General features: G+C 37.2%; 1 protein-coding gene across 2 annotated transcripts in view; it reads left to right on the forward strand.

The window, feature by feature from the left end:
- Positions 1 to 420: 420 nt before the first annotated feature.
- The window catches only part of LOC126816825 (tetraspanin-33), a 35,090-nt gene continuing 15,958 nt past the window's right edge, over positions 421 to 19,552 (forward strand). Inside the window, exons 1-4 of one of the 2 annotated variants that reach the window (XM_050543577.2) lie at positions 421 to 536; positions 8,398 to 8,954; positions 9,821 to 9,994; positions 10,333 to 11,122. In XM_050543577.2, coding sequence (XP_050399534.1) covers positions 11,045 to 11,122 — 78 coding nt within the window. In that variant the 5' untranslated portion in view covers positions 421 to 536; positions 8,398 to 8,954; positions 9,821 to 9,994; positions 10,333 to 11,044. Of the gene's footprint in view, positions 537 to 8,397; positions 8,955 to 9,820; positions 11,123 to 19,552 lie in introns of both variants that reach the window. The other variant, XM_050543576.2, reaches the window with a different exon arrangement.

Here is a 19,552-nt window from a genome sequence, read left to right on the forward strand (position 1 = left end):
CTAGGCCAACATCTACAGATGGATAGTAGGTTATATAAACCGAAGAGCATGTTTAAATACACATAATACACTCTTTATACGTCTATTATAAGCAAATAACTCATTATATGTGCAATATGAAGTTTGAAATTATGTACATTCCATGTATACGACGGAAGTATTGACGATTGGCCACAACGTGTTGAGCTTTTAAGGAAAAAAGGTTGGTACGTAAGTAGGTTGTTAATTAACAATATTGATACATTCCTTCCTCGTAGAAACTAGGCTGTTAAAATTTATAACATGCTTTTATTAAAGCGTATCTGATAACCCGTCCAGTCGTCTCGTATAATTCACATCTAGGTACATTCCGACGAGAACACCAGGAGTGTTGAAATAAGGCCAGATCTCGCATCATATTATTATTAATAGTAAAATACACACTCCCGTGTACCAGATCTTAGACTGGCAGTTTACTTATAGAAAAAATATCTGGCTTGATATATTTTGGAATTATCGAGTGTGAGGAATTTCGAGATTTTGTGGCTTCTCTTCGTGTAAGTACAAAGTATATATATAAATAAAATGACCATCGTGCCATTATCAAAGATACATATAAACATGATTGAGATATGTGTGGAAGCTTGTGTGATTATTATACCCCATATAACACACAGGGTGGGGCGACAGTTTATGTGCTCTGAGAGAGGGAGGGGGGGGGGTTAGAGGGGGGGATAGGGAGCATCGTTAATTTTATAAAGCTTGTTTAGTTGTTATATACACCTTCAAGTAGCGAAATAACTTATATAAATCATTGTATCTCATATATACGTAACAAAATAACCTACATGTATATAAATTATTGTAGGGCTTATACAAAGTAACCGTAGAAACTTGTATATATATATAACAGCTGATGGACTGGGTAGATTAATACAAGAGGTCATTTTGGGAAGAACACTCTTTCATAGATTAATACATCATTGGCTTTCAGGAATTCGCTGAAATGGTAGAAACTTGAGAACCTTAGAAAAACCCACGAGGTTAAGTAGGCGACGCTACTCCCTATCACGTACAGAACTAGTATCGAACACCTCAAACATATTAGCAAACGAACATATGTATATAGGCTACAGTATACACGTGATAAATGATAATGTTTTTGCATGAACTATTTAGATATAAATTTGAATACTGGACCTAGTGATGTGTCTCATGCACGATACGGGGTATACTTATTCTATTACAAAACAGTTTGGACCACTTTGCTGATTGTTTTCTTTATTCCATGTTTATAAGTCGTCATAGTATTGTTCAATTTTGTCGAAAATTTTCCATATATTTTAATCATAGGACTTTAACTTAAACATTCTTTGGAATTTTATCTTAAAATTGCAATTTCATATTTTTAAGTTATATTTTTAAAATTTATTAAAATAAAGCCTTAAAATAGATGGTATCTATAAACAGTTCTACCTTGTTAAAGAATAATCCTATTAATCCTATAATTCACTATTGCCAGTTGAGAAATTGGCAAAAATATCATTTCATCTTCAAATTCAAACGTTTGAAGATAGCTATTCCATTGTGGAGAATAGAAAACAAGGGAGGTAATTGTGAGGTAATTGTGTTATTATGTCCGGTGTAAATGAGTTTTAATTGTGAGAATGACACCTATGATCGTATAATAGTGAGTTGACAACCTATTGAGCAAAAGACATAGAAATAATTATGTTTTGACTTTCTTCGAAAATATGAAATTGTAACTTTAAATTGGGATTTCCTTTTCTGAGTTTTAAGTAATGGTTAAAGGGGCATTAGGTAAGCTAAGATAAAAAGTTGGCCGTTTTCGCTATAATAGTTAAAATACAAAATGAAAAGAGAATATGCTGAAAATGTCAGTCAAATTGCTTCACTCTGAAACTAAGATATTGCTGATTCAATTTTAGACTAGCCTCGATCGTCATTACTACCGTTGTAACGATAATAAACAAAGTCTCAATTATCCATTTTTACGGCTATTTCATCCATCACAAAACGTATTCAAATCCACCAAACATCACAGCCACCCGATGGCATCGAGAGTTCATTATGGTTAGAATTTCCCTCAAGGTACGTACACTGTATTGCGCACGCCCATCTTCATTAGCCCGGACGTAAAACCCCGTTTCATATATATGCTTTTTCGTTTTGTTGATATGTTAAACTATTATGAAACCTTTTCGGTGTTCGTTAGCGGGGTTAACCTAGGTAGATATCGCAATCAAATGTTTCCCAAAAAACTTGCAATGCATGTGTTTAAGGTATGATTAGAATCCTATATAGAGTCACAGATCACGTGACGTGTGAAAGATAGTTTATAATTAATTACTATTGGAAACATGGCGTCGCTTTATCTGAGTGTAATTAGATCTTCCATATTAAAGTGCAAGCCTAATTAATTTGTTTTGAATATTCATGGACTAAGTCAGGTATCTCTCTCTCTTTCCCCCCCTCTCTCTCTCTCTCTCTCTCACTCGCTCTCTCTCTCACACACACAGAGTAAGTAAAATGTTTGGCACTACAGACAGCATGTGAAACAGTGGACCAATAAAGCCTCATACACACGGTTCCGAGACTAGTCCATGAAGAATCCGTTCACTTGATTTCACAATATCCGATTGTTTGTCATTTTTGTGTTCAGTTTATATGGTGTGGTTATACTCAGGGTGCTCCGGTTTCCATCCACTGCCAAAACCCCTATAAATTATTGATATAAAATTGTACTATATTATTATGTCAGAATTACTGCTGCATTGTCTTCTGAGATATGTTTTTTTTCCTTTGTTCATTACAAATGGTGCTCGATACCATTATATCCGTAGAGTACACAACTGATTTTCAAGTATCCATTGTGTCATAAATAGATGATTTTGGGATCCAATATTTTCACGGTTAGATAATAACATCGATATTAATAGAAATTGAATTATGATTCGTGTTTTTAATTATGAATATTAGGGATAATATTGAGTTTTAGCTCCTTTAATTAACAAATATTAGGGATATTATTGAGTTAGAGGATTAGCTTCTTTAATTAACAAATTATAGTGATATTATAAACTAGTAATGCCACGTGCTGTATAAATAGAACGTGATTAGAGGCTTGTTGTATAAAATAAGTAATTACTGTTGTCTAATTACAAGATATTATAAAATAATAATAATTATATATTTTATGGTTTACGGTGACTAATATTTAATCATACATATTTAGTACATCTCGGTCAACTACCAGCTTATGTCTACGAGCCACGTGCGTATTCTACCGTGGTTTAAAAGAATGTATGAAATATAGTCCTTGTGTCATGAAGAATTCTCAGAATTAAAGATACATTATGGGAGATTCGATAACGAGTTGGCAGTTCTCACTATAATAATTAAAAACTAGATAACGTAAAGGCAATTTGCTGAAAATTTCATTCAAATTGATCCACTATGAACCGAGAACTAAGCGAATAAAATTTCTGCCTAGCCTCGGTCATCATTACTAAAGTCAGTACGTTAAACAGCATAGTCTCGATTATCCATTTAAACGTTTAATCGAGAAGGAAAGTTAAGCAGTAAATTTTGGTCTGGATAGGTTAATTAATGTCTAATTAATAATTTAGATAACATTTTAGGCCTAAAGAAAGACCTGCAGTAGACAGATTTAGCTCTTGAATAATGTATGTTTAAGTCAAGAATTTACTCAACTTTAAATCATAGTTTACGAGACATATCTTGATCCAGAAACACCAAACTATGTACATAGTTTCTTATTGATGTATTTGATACATTAAAACAACAAAAGTTTTATACAGGGCTATATTTTAGTTAAATACCTGAACAGTCCAGATTGAACGGCAATCAATTTTTTACGTATTTTTATTTATTAATTTGTCGTTTGTAAATCAAAATTTACTAATTACTTTCGCATTGTCTTGTAGGATATGTGTTCCTTTGTTCTTTACAAATGACGCCAGAAACCACAGAGTACTGATTTTGAAATGTTCATAGGATCCCACATTTTTTATGGCAAGATAACAAAACCGATATTAATAGCAATGGACCAATTCTAATTCGTGTTTTTAACTTCGAATATTATGGGAAATATTGAGTTAGCGGTTCAAGTTCTTTAGACTACACGTTTAAAATGGTGAATAGCATAACTAAAGAACCAGTTAATGTTCTCTGACATATATAATAGGGTTTATTTAATACATGTATCACATGGTGAGAGAGAGAGAAATGGGGTTTAACGTCCACTAGACACAAACTAGGTCATTTCGGGACTAACTTATGGTTTTTAATTTTATTTCAATAATTCGGAGGAAACCGGTTGGACAGGCGACCCTACTCCTTGCCACGTACAACCGGGGATTCGAAACCACGCCAGTCGACTCAATGACAGACTTAATGATACAGCGCGCGCACGCTAACCATTCAGCCATCCAACCCCCCGTATCACATGATGAAAGTTTGTAAGTAAACACTGCGATCACGTTAAACTAATATAAACAGCTGTATATTAATATCGTATAATACAAACAGTTCACTGTACTAATATACAAACACAAGTTTAGATATTATAACATTTGAATACGACAACTGAAATGAACTGAAATGAAATGAGGTTTATCGTCCTACTGTTCTGCTCCTAAACTGGGCTAATGAAGACGGGGAATACGAGAACTGCTCCGAATTGCTCCATTTAATGTTTCTGTTCGTTTATAATATATTTTTATTTTCAATAGTTTTAATCGAGTTGAAATGAGGTTCTCTACCAGCTTGAGTAATGAAGACGAACATACACGCCCAAAAAAACACCCCTGAACTTTAACAACCAACCCCGGTTTAATCGAGTTGAAATGAGGTTCTCTACCAGCTTGAGTAATGAAGACGAACACATACACGCCCAAAAACACCGCTGACCTTTCACAACCAACCCCGGGACCCCCGATTTAGTCTGCCAGGATCATACTCACCGAATCACCGCGGGACCTTCATTCGTTTAAATGTAGACTGAAATGAAATGAAATGGGGTTTAATGTCCTACTGTTCTGCCCCGACTGGGCGAATGAAGACGGGCATGCGCAAACAGTGTGCTATGAGGGAAATTTTGCCCGGACAGCAGCACTACGGCCTACTCTTATAACGAGTTCCAACTGCCAAGGGATCTTTTACCTGCACACCAATGTGTACACGGGACCTCGGGTTTTCGTCCCATCCGAACGAAGTAGTCTTCCCCTGACATTCTGGTTTAAATACATTCTTAAGAGAGGCTATTAAAATAATAATAATCTAATTAACCAAACCAGTACACACAATTTACCGTAACTTACATTTATACCTTACACTTTACATAGATTGGTTCATCAGAGAGAGAGAGAGAGAGCGAGAGAGAGAGAGAGGGGGGGTTTAACGTCCACTCGACACAAACATTAGGTCATTTCGGATTTCGGGACTAAAATATGGTTTTAATTTTATTTACATAATTCGCTTGCGCGTAGGGGTATTTAGCAGTGGGGGAAACCGGAGGACCCAGAGAAAACCCACGAGGTTGGACAGGCGACCCTACTCCTTGTCACGTACAACCGGGGATTCGAAACCACGCCAGTCGAGTCAATGACAGACTTTATGATACAGCGCGCGCATGGTTAATGAACTAATAATGCTAGTAACCATTGCTCCAATAAAATATTGTATACAGCTTTGTTTTTTTTTGTTTTGTTTTTTTCAAGTATTGACATTTTAAGGTATATTATCAGTGTAATATTGTTAAAGTTATTTTAAATCAAGTCAAAGAGAAGTATAATATAATTTATCGATTTGAGAAAAGCAGTATTCTATTACTTATCTTATCACTCGTTACTATAAAAACCAGTATATATATATGGCATCCATTATATTAAAGTAATGATGGACAATAATTAACTATAATGTCTGTTAAAATATATCCATTGTTCTCTGATACACTAGACATATCAATTTGTTCATTTCAAAACATCAAATGGTATGTCGATGATAGTAAAGGGTGTGGTAAGAGGGCGGTAGTGAAGGGGGAGGGAGCAATCTGGGTGTGGTAAGAGGACGGTGGTGAGGGGGGATCAATATGGGTGTGGTAAGTAGGCGGTGGTGAGGTGGTGGGGGTCAATAAGGTTATAGCGCACGGACGACGGGTCTTTAATTTTAACATTTTGGATATGTTTTAATTTCAAAGAAATACAGACAGAATCGCTGCCCTGGCAAAAATTAATTATTGAAGTCTGAAGAGATTCTACAAAGATGAATTTAGGCGGAATTCAAATCAAAGGAGATAGCTTACTGGTTTTCGTCTCCACCCCACCCCCCTCTCCCTTCAGTCGACAGCACACTGCATGAAATACCATCTACATATTAGGTAGCTGATAGGTCAGGGTTATTTATATTAAAGCCATTAATTCTGACTTATTGTAAACATAGACACTCACTATCTTAACTATAGAATGATTTATTATAAACAAATGTGACCACAGATATACAACTCACATGATGGCAAGATGTTTATGATAGAAGATTTGAAATAAACACAGCCAGTTAGTATCAACGAATATTTCGATAGTCATATGTGGATGATAAGTTCGATATATCTAAACCCATATCGACGAATATTTCGATATATCGGTATTCATGTCGATGAAATGAAATGGGGTTTAACGTTCTACTGTTCTGCTCCGAACTGGGCTAATGAAGATGGTCATATCGATGAATCGATGTATCTAGGGTCAAGGAATTAATACTGTTGAACGTGACTAATGGTGTGCAATCAATAGATTAGTTCAGTAATTTATAATATAATACCAATCAGCTTTAGATAATGATAAATCGATAATCAATTGATAAGCAAATATACTGATTTATCAATAGTTAAATACATAGTCAATCAGTTATAGAATTAAACTGTCAACTAGGGTGTGATGTTGTACAAGTAGGTCTCTGTTCTTATCAAAACGGGGGTGTTGGTCGCCTTCCCAACCTCGTGGGTTTTCTCCAGGAAATCCCACTGCTAAAGACCCCTGCGCTCAAGCGAATTGTTGAAACAAAATTGAACCATATGTTAGTCCGGAAATAACCTAGTTTACGTCGAGTGGATCTCTCTCTCTCTCTCTGACCTGTAGAGTGTTTACAGCAATTGGGAAGGGACAGGGAGGCCGACGGACGCGGGACATTGATAATGACAATATACACCCACATTAAGTAGGGGCATATAAAAAGAAGGGGAAAATATGAACACAAAATGTAGCCCGACCCTTTATATTTTGATTATAGAGATTTTTAGGTCAGGTAATATTGGAATATACCTGGTGTTATTGTGCTTGTATCAGGTAATACTGGTATATGCCTGGTATCATTGTCCTTGTTACCTTGTATCAGGTAACATTAAAACTAGGCGAATCTCAGATCGATAAACAATCAATAATTAATCAACAAATTGTAGTCGTCGTATCCACCTGGTTCATTAGATAAATATACAGGTGAGATGGTTTTACTTATATAACCTGGCTTCATTGACGTCATGTAATTATCGTAGATCATTATTTATGAGTTCAGGAAATAGTAGAAATGGTATAAAATTGTGATATAACATTATTCTATTTTTATATGAGATATGAATAAAGTCGATAAAGCATTAAACCGATAATAAGAGAATAATACCCTACTATTCTGGACCAACCGGGCTAATAAAGACAGACATACGTCATACAATGAGCAATGAGGGGATATTTTGATCCTTACATGCGCAGTACTACTGGATCTTTGACTTCATCGTGGTCGTTTTCTTCAGTGACCAAAACAACTGACTATAACTATAGTTCGGGTTCTTTCGAACTTTGGAGAGTTGGATGGCCGAATGGTTAGCACGTGCGTGCTGTATCATAAAGCCTGTCATTGATTTAACTGGCGTGGTTTCGAATCCCCGGTTGTACGTGACAAGGAGTAGGGTCGCCTGTCCAACCTCGTGGGTTTTCTCTGGGTCCTCCGGTTTCCCCCACTGCTAAATACCCCTACGCGCAAGCGAATTGTTGAAATAAAAAAATAAACCGTATGTTCGTCCCGAAATGACCTAGTTTGTGTCGAGTGGACGTTAAATCCCATTTCTCTCCCTCTCTCTCTCTCTCTCTCTCTGTTTCAAACTTTTATTCTTGAAGTTAGGAGTAGCACAACAGTTGCTAGAAACCCAAACCCTTAACGATATACATATTGGACCCTTGTGCCCCCACGTGATTTTCTAAATCATGCAAATTCTTTCTAGCATCACGTGCTGACCACATCGAGCAGCATGACGCGCTGAACACGCCCCTTACCCCGCCTCCACCAGCAAGACGCGGTATAGTTTATGTTTTTGTTTTTTTACAGATAAATGTCAAACTGTCTCTTTAAATAGACACGGTGACAGATGTTTGGTGAACCTTGACGTAATTCAATATCAGAATACAGCTTGACAATCAATCGATGACTCTCAGGACTAAACATTATCGTCGATATACCAGGTCCATGTCAACTGATTGTACCACAAACATCATCGTCGATATTCCAGGCCCATGTCAACTGATTGTACCACAGCCATCATCGTCGATATCCCAGGTCCTTGTCAACTGATTGTGCCACAACCATCATCGTCGATATACCAGGTCCATGTCAACTGATTGTACCACAACCATCATCGTCGATATCCCAGGTCCTTGTCAACTGATTGTACCACAACCATCATCGTCGATATACCAGGCCCATGTCAGCTGATTGTACCACAACCAGCATCGTCGATATCCCAGGTCCTTGTCAACTGATTGTACCACAACCATCATCGTCGATATACCAGGCCCATGTCAGCTGATTGTACCACAACCATCATCGTCGATATCCCAGGCACATGTCAGCTGATTGTACCACAATAATCATCGTCGGTATAACAGGTAAGTTGAAGTCTGTACAACCGTCATACAGGGACATTTTGACCGGACAGTGGTCCCTCTGGCCTACTCTTATTTTTATTTACAACTGACTATGGATCTTTAACGTGCCGCCAATGGTATGCATGGGATCATGTTTGTTTTAATCAACTCGCACTAGATTGGAAAATCTTGAGACATTCTAACCCTAATCCTAACCCTAGTTGAGTTAGTGCCACTCTCCCACCCCCACCCTATCTCCCCCAGCCTATTTGCCAATGAGTACATATATTTAGATGTACATTATAAATATTTAAAACAAACCATTGAGGGACAATAGCAACCACATGACACAACCTATTATTGTTTACAACGTTGTAAAATGTTTATTCGATGATATCTATAAAATAGTGGCTACTATTTGTACATAAGATGTTATAAAATTGTAAACCTGCCCATTCAAAACGACCAAAAAGAAAGAACGGAGAGAGAGAGAGAGAGAGAGAGAGAGAGAGAGAGAGGGAGGGGGGCGCTCCTATTCGTTGCCACTCTCCCTCCCCCAATTCAAGGATTTAAACAGTTATATATATAAACCGCTGATAATCGATTAAACCTCTAGTAATCGATGATAATTTTATCAAACCTCTGGTAATCGATGTTGATTGTATTAACATCCAGGTAATCGATGATGTTTGTATCAAAATTCTGGTAATCGATGATGATTGTATCAAATCTCTGGTAAATCGAAGATGTTTGTATTAACCTGCCAGGTAATCGAAGATTTGTGTATTAACCTGCCAGGTAATCGAAGATTTGTGTATTAACCCGCCAGGTAAGAGTTTAAATGAGGACATGTAAAAGTAAATATTGTATTCTTCTATATTTTATAGAGTATTTGACGTCAACATATGATACAATACAAGCCGTCATGGTTGACTAGATATTTACCTGTCAGGTACACATCACGACACACGTTTCTCACAGCATCAATGTAATATCATCGCTAGGAGAGTTTCACAGACGGCGAACCAAGAGATTGATAAACGTGGATTGAAACTTTTCAGGTAGGCCTACAGGTGAAAACATTTGTGGATAAACGTGGTTTGAAACGTTTTAGGTACAGGTGAAAACATTTGTGGATAAACGTGGTTTGAAACGTTTCAGGTACAGGTGAAAACGTAGGTTTTTAGGGACAAGGAATGTTTCGGGTAGAAAGTGTCAGGAATATTTAGATAAACGTGGTTTCCTGTACCATTATAAAGAATAAACATCAGGAATTTTGTAGAATCTATCTGTTTTATATATATTTTACTGGGATAAGCACGTAAATGGGAATATCACAGGTGTCCTAATTTCTCATAATTTACAACAATATTGACAAAGTTACGATGATATATTACAGGTAAATAACGGTCGATAACCCACAGTATTATAAAACGTATCACTCAGGATAGACTCAAACAGGATTAATATACTAAATAAACATCTCCTATTCTGTGTTCCTTACGGAGTTTGCATTAACTGGTTTCTGTGACCGCCGGAGAATATTTGTAAAGGGCTCCATTATAAGGGTGACAGAGATCTAGCGTGAGAAATAGGGTTCAGACTACTGACAGTGAATATAGAAGGATTGAGTTACCCTAACATCAAAACAAGAAAAGGTTCAGTGAACAATGACTAAAGGACTGACTATATACATAGAATAACTCTAGGATTAATATCACTGGTGTAAGGAGTATAGATTCACAAAAGGGGACATACTCAGCCCTCAAAAACTGAAACAAGGGTTGGATTAGGAACCCTATGGATTAATATTTGTGGGATTAGGATAGAGTCAGTACAGGGAATATACTCAGCCCTAAACACTGAAATAAGGATTGGATTAAAGCAGTAAGTGAGTGATAAGGTCTGGTGTTTTAAGGATAGTGTGTCCCTTACTGCAGGATATAATCCACCAGAAACACAAACATAACAAACGGATAGGGGCTGGTGATTAAGGATTACTCCGGATTAAGACAGTGAATACAGGCGCTGGTGATTAAGGATTACGCCGGATTAACACAGTGAACAAGGATTATTAAGGATTTAATAAAAGGATTACAAAGGAATCAAAAATGTTCCCGAATCGAGAACGAAGTGCAGTTAGTCTGTTTCATAAATTCTTCCTATTTTTTTCCAACTGTATATTCTTGGTAAGTATAAATTAATATACTAAAATAGTTTTATATTTAAATTCTCTCACCACTAGGGTTGTTTATCCCTCCCACATTACAAGATTATACAAGTTGGGTCTCTGAAGGGATACCAATTGTTAACTGGTTAGCATGTGCGTGCTGTATCATAAGGCCTGTCATTGAGTCAATAGGTGTGGTTTCGCTTCCCCGGTTGTACGTGACAAGGAGTAGGCTCGCCTGTCCAACCTCGTGGTGGGTTTTCTCCGGATCCTCCGGTTTCCTCCCACCACTAAAGAACCCTACGCGCAAGCGAATTGTTGAAATAAAATTGAACCATGTGTTAGTCCCGAAATGACCTAGTTTGTGTCGTGTGGACGTTAAACCCATTACTCCCTCTTTCTCTCTCCCTCTCTCTCCCCTCCCTCTCTCTCTCCCTCTCTCTCTCTCTCCCCCTCCCTCTCTCTCTCCCTCTCTCTCTCTCTCACTCACTCATAATATCAACACCATTGCATTTCATCCAATTTCATCAGTGGGAAAAGTATGATCACTCTCTCTCCCTCTCTCTCTCTCTCCCAGAGAGATTTGGCGCCGTCTCAACACCGACGCGAATGTTACACACAAATAAAAGAAGCCAAGATATAATATTCTCTAATATATTTTAATGAACCTAGTGATTATTGTATACATATCTATAAATATTTGGGTGTCAACATTTCAATCAAGGATGTATATTAAGTGAAATCTACACCATATACATAAACACATGTTTTTTAATTAGTTCAGTAAATACCTATACAATATTAGCACTCAATCTGCTTGATATTAATGTTTATTTCACTAAAGGGTATATTTAACAATACACAGTATGCTTATATAGCTGTTATTTATTGATTTTTTAGACTTTCTCTTTAGTATAACCTATTTACACACTATTCTATAGGGAATATACTTATAACTGGATAACATTATTAGAGAGAGAGAGAGAAAGAGAGAGAGAGAGCATGTTGGGGATTAAGCCTTCTATTAAAGATGACATTTCATATGATATATCGTTATGTCATTAATATTCATTTATGCTATTTTGGTACCAAACCCGCCACAGTAAAAAAAACTTTAAAATAAACCGATTTAAAATTATTACATCCTCGAGTAACCATACTGAATGTTATCCTATAAATTATCGCACCTGTAATGACAGAGCGATGTCTTTCTTCATGTTTAATTACGTCAGTGTTAGATCCCATTTGGTTTAATTGACACATCGTGGGTTAAATGAATAAATACGACTGTAACCCAGGTATCATTTAATCTTGTGTATCTAGAACTAATTTCTTTCACAACCGTTTAATATCAAATCTCTGTTTAAAAATTCGTAAAAATCGTTTAAAAATCACCAAAATTCATCTAATTGGTTCTTGTGTCCATTTTAAAGCTGACTGATTAATTTTGATGATGTTTAAAAATTAATCACTATACATCAATAATCAATTGGGTTGTTTATTTTTTTTAACAGTGATCGAGAAATTAAACGCTTGTAAATTGGACACTCATTATCAAAATTGAATGGTCAGCTTGAAAATGGACACAAAAACAAATTAGATGAATTTTGGTGATTATAAATGATTCTTACAAATTTTTAAACAAAGATTTGATATTAAACGAATGTGAAAGAAATTAGTGCTAAATACACAAGATTAAATGATATCCGGGTTACAATCTTAGCTGTACAGACATTCTGAATAAATCATTAAATAGATTTCATAGTTGGTGGAGAAGCCATGGCGTCTCACTAGTCCGGTTGTCCCTGGTCGATTCAATCCCGGTTCAATCCCGGTGTTTCTCGGCATGTGTTAGTCAGTATGGTTTCTTCTGGTTAATGGTACAGGGCGGAACGGTCTCTAGTTTGTTAGATGGGACGTAAAATCTACACGTAACAGGAACCCTGACAGCTGGATTTAATTCAAAGTAGGCGGAAATGCCACTAGCCGGACAGAATCTCCATCATATCACACTGCATGGTGTATGGCCGTCTTCATATCACACTGTATGGTGTATGACCATCTTCATATCACACTGCATTGTGTATGACCATCTTCATATCACACTGCATGGTGTACAACCATCGTTATATCACACTGCATGGTGTATGACTGTCTTCATATCACACTGCATGGTGTATGACCATCTTCATATCACACTGTATGGTGTATGACCGCCTTCATATTACACTGCATGGTGTATGACCGCCTTCATATAACGCTGCATGGTGTATGACCATCGTCATTAACTCAAATGTTACATACACCAGTGTATTTAATTCTATGTCAATCAATTCATTATTTTGACCTACATTAAACGCATTTAATATCTCCCAGTTAAACCTGTTTGATCTGTGAAGACCTATATAAAGTTGAACATGGCGGTTTCTCAGTTTACATATTGTTCATGTATAATATATTGTGATGAATGTAAAGCAATTCTTGTAGCGTGACCAAAACTAACCTTTATTGATTCACTTTTACTTCATAGCTGTTGATCAGTCAGCCCAATAGTTTCAATTAGATAAAAAAAAATATATTATCAGTTCAGTCAGTGACATTGACTCATTTTAAACTAATTAGTAGCAATATTTAATAAACATAATTATGCGGGTTTTTGGAAGACGGGATTTGATGATCCTGGAAGAGGTGGTGATAAAGAACATACGATGTGTAGACTTGTCATTCCATGACAGACTTAAAGGCAGATTGTCATTACATGATGGGTAGACTTAAAGGTAGACTGTCATTCTATAAAAATAATCAAAAGCATAATATTATTTTTAACCCAGTTAAGTGAATTTTTGCTTCCACGGGACAATAAGAGCGTACATACGCCATGCAATCTGCTGAGAGAATCTTTTCCCGGGCAGCTTAATTCAAATTTCAACTGTCAAGTTTTTCTACTAGTCCTCCGGTTTCCTCAAACTGTTAAAGACCCTCACCCGCAAGTGAATTATTGAAATGAAATGGAACTATTAGTCCCAAAATGACCTAGTTTGTATCGAGTGGACGTTAAACACACCCTCTCTCCCTGTCTGTCTGTCTGTCGCCTGTCCAATCTCGTGGGTTTTCTCCGGGTCCTCCGGTTTCCTCGCACTGCTAAAGACCCCTACGCGCAAGCGAATTATTGAAATAAAATTGAACCATGTGTGAGTCTTGAAATGATCTAGTTTGTGTCGAGTGAACGTTAAACCACATCTCTCTCTCTCTCTCTCTCTCTCTCTCTCTGACTGGACAATCCATAGCCAGGTTTTGGCCAACACCCGGATCGTAGTCTTGTTATTGAGAAAGAGTCTTACTCACGAAGCCAGTGTGGCCCCACTGGTTAATCTGAGTTTTATAAAATCTATTTTAATGTTAATAGGTAGGGCAGTTTTAATTGTAAGATTAACAAGGATATTAGACAAAAAACGATACTTCCTTAATCCAACTTAATGTCTTTCTATTGTATTAATCTATTTTAATACCCCGCTCACAGCTAGACCATATCAGATTTTACCTGTTTATATATAGAGATCTATCAGGTGACAGAAGAAAATAAAATTATATTTAACATCGGGGGGGGGGGGGGGGATGGCTAACACGTGCGCGCTGTATCATAAGGCCTGTCATTCAGTCAACTGGCGTGATTTCGATTCCCAGGTTGTACGTGACAAGGAGTAACCTCGTGGGTTTTCACCGGGTCCGCCGGTTTCCTCCCACTGCTAAAGACCCCTACGCGCAAGCGAATTATTGAAATAAAACTGAATCATGTGTTAGTCTCGAAATGACTAAGTTTGTGTCAAGTGGACGTTAAACCCCATTTCATTTCATTTCATTTCTCTCTATCTATTTAACACCCTAATAATCAGTACCAACCGGGCTAACGAAGACGTTCCAACACCATACAATACGTCATGGGTTTGGGTGGGGTCAAGGCAGCTGCTCTACGTCTTACTCTTATTTCAAATTCCAACTATACGAGGAGGGGTTCTCCGATTAGTACTAACGTGTACATAGAGCAATCAATGGCTTGTATTTTATTAGTTTCATCATTCACGTCCGTACATGGCTTTTAGCAGAAGGGACAGGGGTGCGTGCAACCATACACCACACTCACGTACAAGTCTATGACTTACATAAAAGTCTGGTAGCCTACCTAAACCACACAAGCTGACTCACTGACGAATCTTGCACTCAGCCATCTAACTGCCTGTTATAATTGTGAAAATGAACTCAAGGATACAGTTCTGACAAATGGGTAGAAATAGACTTATAAGAAATAAGACATTTCATTCCTGGTGAAAAAAGGTCCTACGTGTTTCAATGAAGAGAGGGGGCCATATTGTTCATTTGTCTATGTACCCTGACTTTTCAGTCCGGCAAAACTTGATTTGACATTCATTTTTGTTAAACTCATACTGTGTTAACATTATTTGAGGGATGGACCTACAATTTGGAGTGAAGTTTCAAACAACCATATTGTACCACATGTGAAATGTTTTTGTAACATGCTTAAGGGTGAATCTTGCGTTTAAATTGGTCAGTTAGAAACTGTCGATTGGACAATAACACCCCTCTGTTTTAGAAAGGCGAATAACTGCGTATAAATATTATAGTGTACTTTTGTGCTCAACCATCTTCCTCAACTCAAATCTTTATTGACAAACATTTTCAAGAAATTCTGCTCAAATGACCATCACACTATTTTCAAACTTCATCCTTTATCCAAACACATCTCTGAAATACATAAAACAGTGGAAAATCAGTCATAAATTAATTAAAACCGTTTTCAGACTAACTCGTCTTGGGTCCTAATGACCTCAGGACATGTCTATTGGACAATAACACCCCTCTAAATACGAAACAGGAGGTGTTTATCTCCTAAATAATGTATGTACAATATTTTTTGAATTATTCCATTTTAAATAGTGTATTCCTTTTTTTTCTTGGCCACCCGATGGATCAACGATCGCTTCACTGCCTAAGTAATAACACCTGTTATATGAAACTGAGACTAGATTGACGGCAAACTGACATTAGATTGACGGGGGATTTTTATTTAATAAAATGATAGCTGGGTGTCTTGTTTAAATTTACTGAATATAAAAATACGACAGTTTTATTGGCGTTACGTGAGAATAAAACAGGACACGACCAAAGACAGTTGATTTTCATTTTAAAAATACTTTCTCGTAATAGATCTGTCGCCATATCAAATTTTTACGACACAATGAAATTAAAAAATGATTTAACGTCTTACACCAACCGAGCTAATAAGGAAAGTTTAGCCCTGGCAGCGGTACTACAGCCTATTGTCAACTGCCAGGGGGTATATAGAGAATCTCCTACCAGTCTTTTTTGATATCAAAATATATCAACACAAGTTGATAAAGTAACAAAAAACGAGGCTCTGCCGAATTGTTTTTTTTTACCTTATCAACGAGTGTTGATATTTTTTGATATAAAAAAAGACGAGTAGGAGATTTTATTTATCACCCAATCCCTTCTTACATGCACAAATAGATAAATATAATTCTTTGCTGTAGATTTCACTTTTACTGAACATTACAGCGTAGTGATACATCATTTTTTGACAGCAATTCAACCATTGCAAAGTCCTTTATATTGACCCAGTGTTTCCATCAAGGTCAATTGAATAACAATAGTTAATTTTTAATTTAAAAAATAGTTACTTTTAATAAGAAATGAACTGTTCTTTGAAAATAAAAAAAGTAGTTCCTTTTCAACTGATTATGAAATTTATCACACACGCGATATCTACAGTAGAATGTATGGGTGATAAAACATGTTGTCAATACACTGAATATCTAGGCTATAATATCTCAAGAGACGATCCAAGCCGATATTGGTGGGATCGATGGTTAAAATTAGGAAATGAAATGAAATGAAATGAAATGGGCGTTTAACGTCCAACTGTTCTGCTATAACTGGGCTAATGAAGACGGGTATACCCCATACAGTGTGCTATAAGGGAAATTTTACCCGGACAGCAGCTCTGTGGCCTGATATCGAATTAAAACTGTGATGAGTTCTTTTACGTGCATGTCAATGTGTACGCGTGACCTCGTTTTTTGTCCCATCCGAACGACTAACTAAGAATAGTTATAATGTAGCTGAGTACATGATGCCGGGAGGTTATTTATATCAGTAACTATCAATCTTGTACGTTTATTATAACTTTATTATGATTTATCATCCAGGCTCGACGGATCTGTCACTTCAAATTGATCATTTGCAAGTTAGAATTTATGTCGCCTACATGCAAATTCATTCTTAAGCCAAGTTCACACGTGCGTTCAAATTATACAGTTTATAGGTTGGGTGGTGGATACGGGTGTAGCTTGCCTCGAATGTTTCGAATAGAATGCAATTTAGTTTCTAAAGAGTGACGAATCGCCATTTTGTCTTAGGTAGGATTTAGCGATGAAAAAGGGGCCACGGCTGCTTTTGAATTGAACTCACAGTTTTGCACAGACAGACGTCGAGGTCCATAGGGCATAGCTGGTAGTACTCGCTCGTGACAACTTCCTAAAACTGAAATAAGGGCTGGATAGTAAAATAGAAATAAGGGTTCAAAAGTATTGAAAATAGGAGGTTTCCCCTTGTCATTGGTAACTGTTAAAAATTGCGCGAACAACAGAAGTCGTGTATACACGTTGGTGTACAGGTAAAAGAACCACTGGAAGTTGAAATCTGACAAATGGTAGACGGGTACATACATCGATTGGGATAGATAAATATTACAACGGTCTTTAATTTCAAACCGAACTGGTTGCCATTTGTCATCGATACCGCCATACTAAACTTACGCTGTTTGTTTACACATTAGCTCCGCTTGTGAACAGACATTAAGTTAGTTGACCGACATTTTAATTCATAAATCGATCATTTTAGTAGAAAACACTAAGTATCTTTCTAGAATTTTGAGAAGTATATATTCTGTTTTCAATTAATCAATTTGAAAAGGTTAATATAAATTAGTCTTTTTGTGTATAACACACCGGAGTAGGACCGCATTACAAAACAGTATGGCGGCCATGTAGGACAGAGATCTTTTCTCGAAGTAGATAATTCTCTGGGGATCACGGTGGCTAAGTGAGTAAGACGCTGGCTCGCTAGTCTGCATTGGCCGAGAAAGTTCATCCCGATTTTCCAGCGTGGTTTCCTCTTGTCAGTGATGCAGGACGGAGGGCCTGACCAGGACAGCTGTCTAGTCGTTTGGATGGGACGAAAAACCGAGGTCCTGTGAACACATTAGCGTGCACGTAAAAAATCCCTTGGCAGTTGGAATTCGATATAAGAGTCGACCTTAGCGCCGCTGCCCGGGCAAAAATTCCCTCATAGCACACTGTATGGCGTATGCCCGTCTTCATTAGCCCAGTATAGGAGCAGAACAATAGGACGTTAAACCCCATTTCATTTCATTTCATTTTATTTCAGATAGTTCTCTGTGTTCAGAATATGATATCGCCTGTCACGTATCCCCCACACCTCTCTTTCTAATCTATTCAAGGCGTATTTAACTGATCTATATAGAATTATAAACGTGTGTTAGTCATAAAGTTTGGTTGAATAAAGACATAATAAAGAAATAAACGACGACAGTTTTATTTGAATAGATATCAACTTGATCTCACTCATACACCATGACTCAAACATTACCTTTATAACACCATATAAACACTTATATCATATCACCATATAAACATTTATATCAACATTTTAATACAGAAAGCGTGAGAGGGAGAGGGAGAGGGAGAGAGAGGGAGAGGGAGAGAGAGGGAGAGGGAGAGAAAGAGAGAGAGAGAGAGAGAGAGAGAGAGGGAGAACGAGAGAACGAGAGCATGTTAGGAATGAAGCCTTCATATGATATATCGTTAAGAGAGAGAGAGAGAAAGAGAGAGAGAGAGAGAGAGGGAGAACGAGAGAGAGGGAGAACGAGAGAAAGAGAGCATGTTAGGAATGAAGCCTTCATATGATATATCGTTAAGAGAGAGAGAGAGAGAGAGAGAGAGAGAGAGGGAGAACGAGAGAAAGAGAGAGAGAGCATGTTAGGAATGAAGCCTTCATATGATATATCGTTAAGAGAGAGAGAGAGAAAGAGAGAGAGAGAGAGAGAGGGAGAACGAGAGAGAGGGAGAACGAGAGAAAGAGAGCATGTTAGGAATGAAGCCTTCATATGATATATCGTTAAGAGAGAGAGAGAGAAAGAGAGAGAGAGAGAGAGAGGGAGAACGAGAGAGAGGGAGAACGAGAGAAAGAGAGCATGTTAGGAATGAAGCCTTCATATGATATATCGTTAAGAGAGAGAGAGAGAGAGAGAGAGAGAGAGGGAGAACGAGAGAAAGAGAGAGAGAGCATGTTAGGAATGAAGCCTTCATATGATATATCGTTAAGAGAGAGA

Source organism: Patella vulgata, chromosome 3, assembly GCF_932274485.2.
Source record: "Patella vulgata chromosome 3, xgPatVulg1.2, whole genome shotgun sequence".
In the NCBI taxonomy this organism is placed as follows: Eukaryota; Metazoa; Mollusca; class Gastropoda; family Patellidae; genus Patella; species Patella vulgata.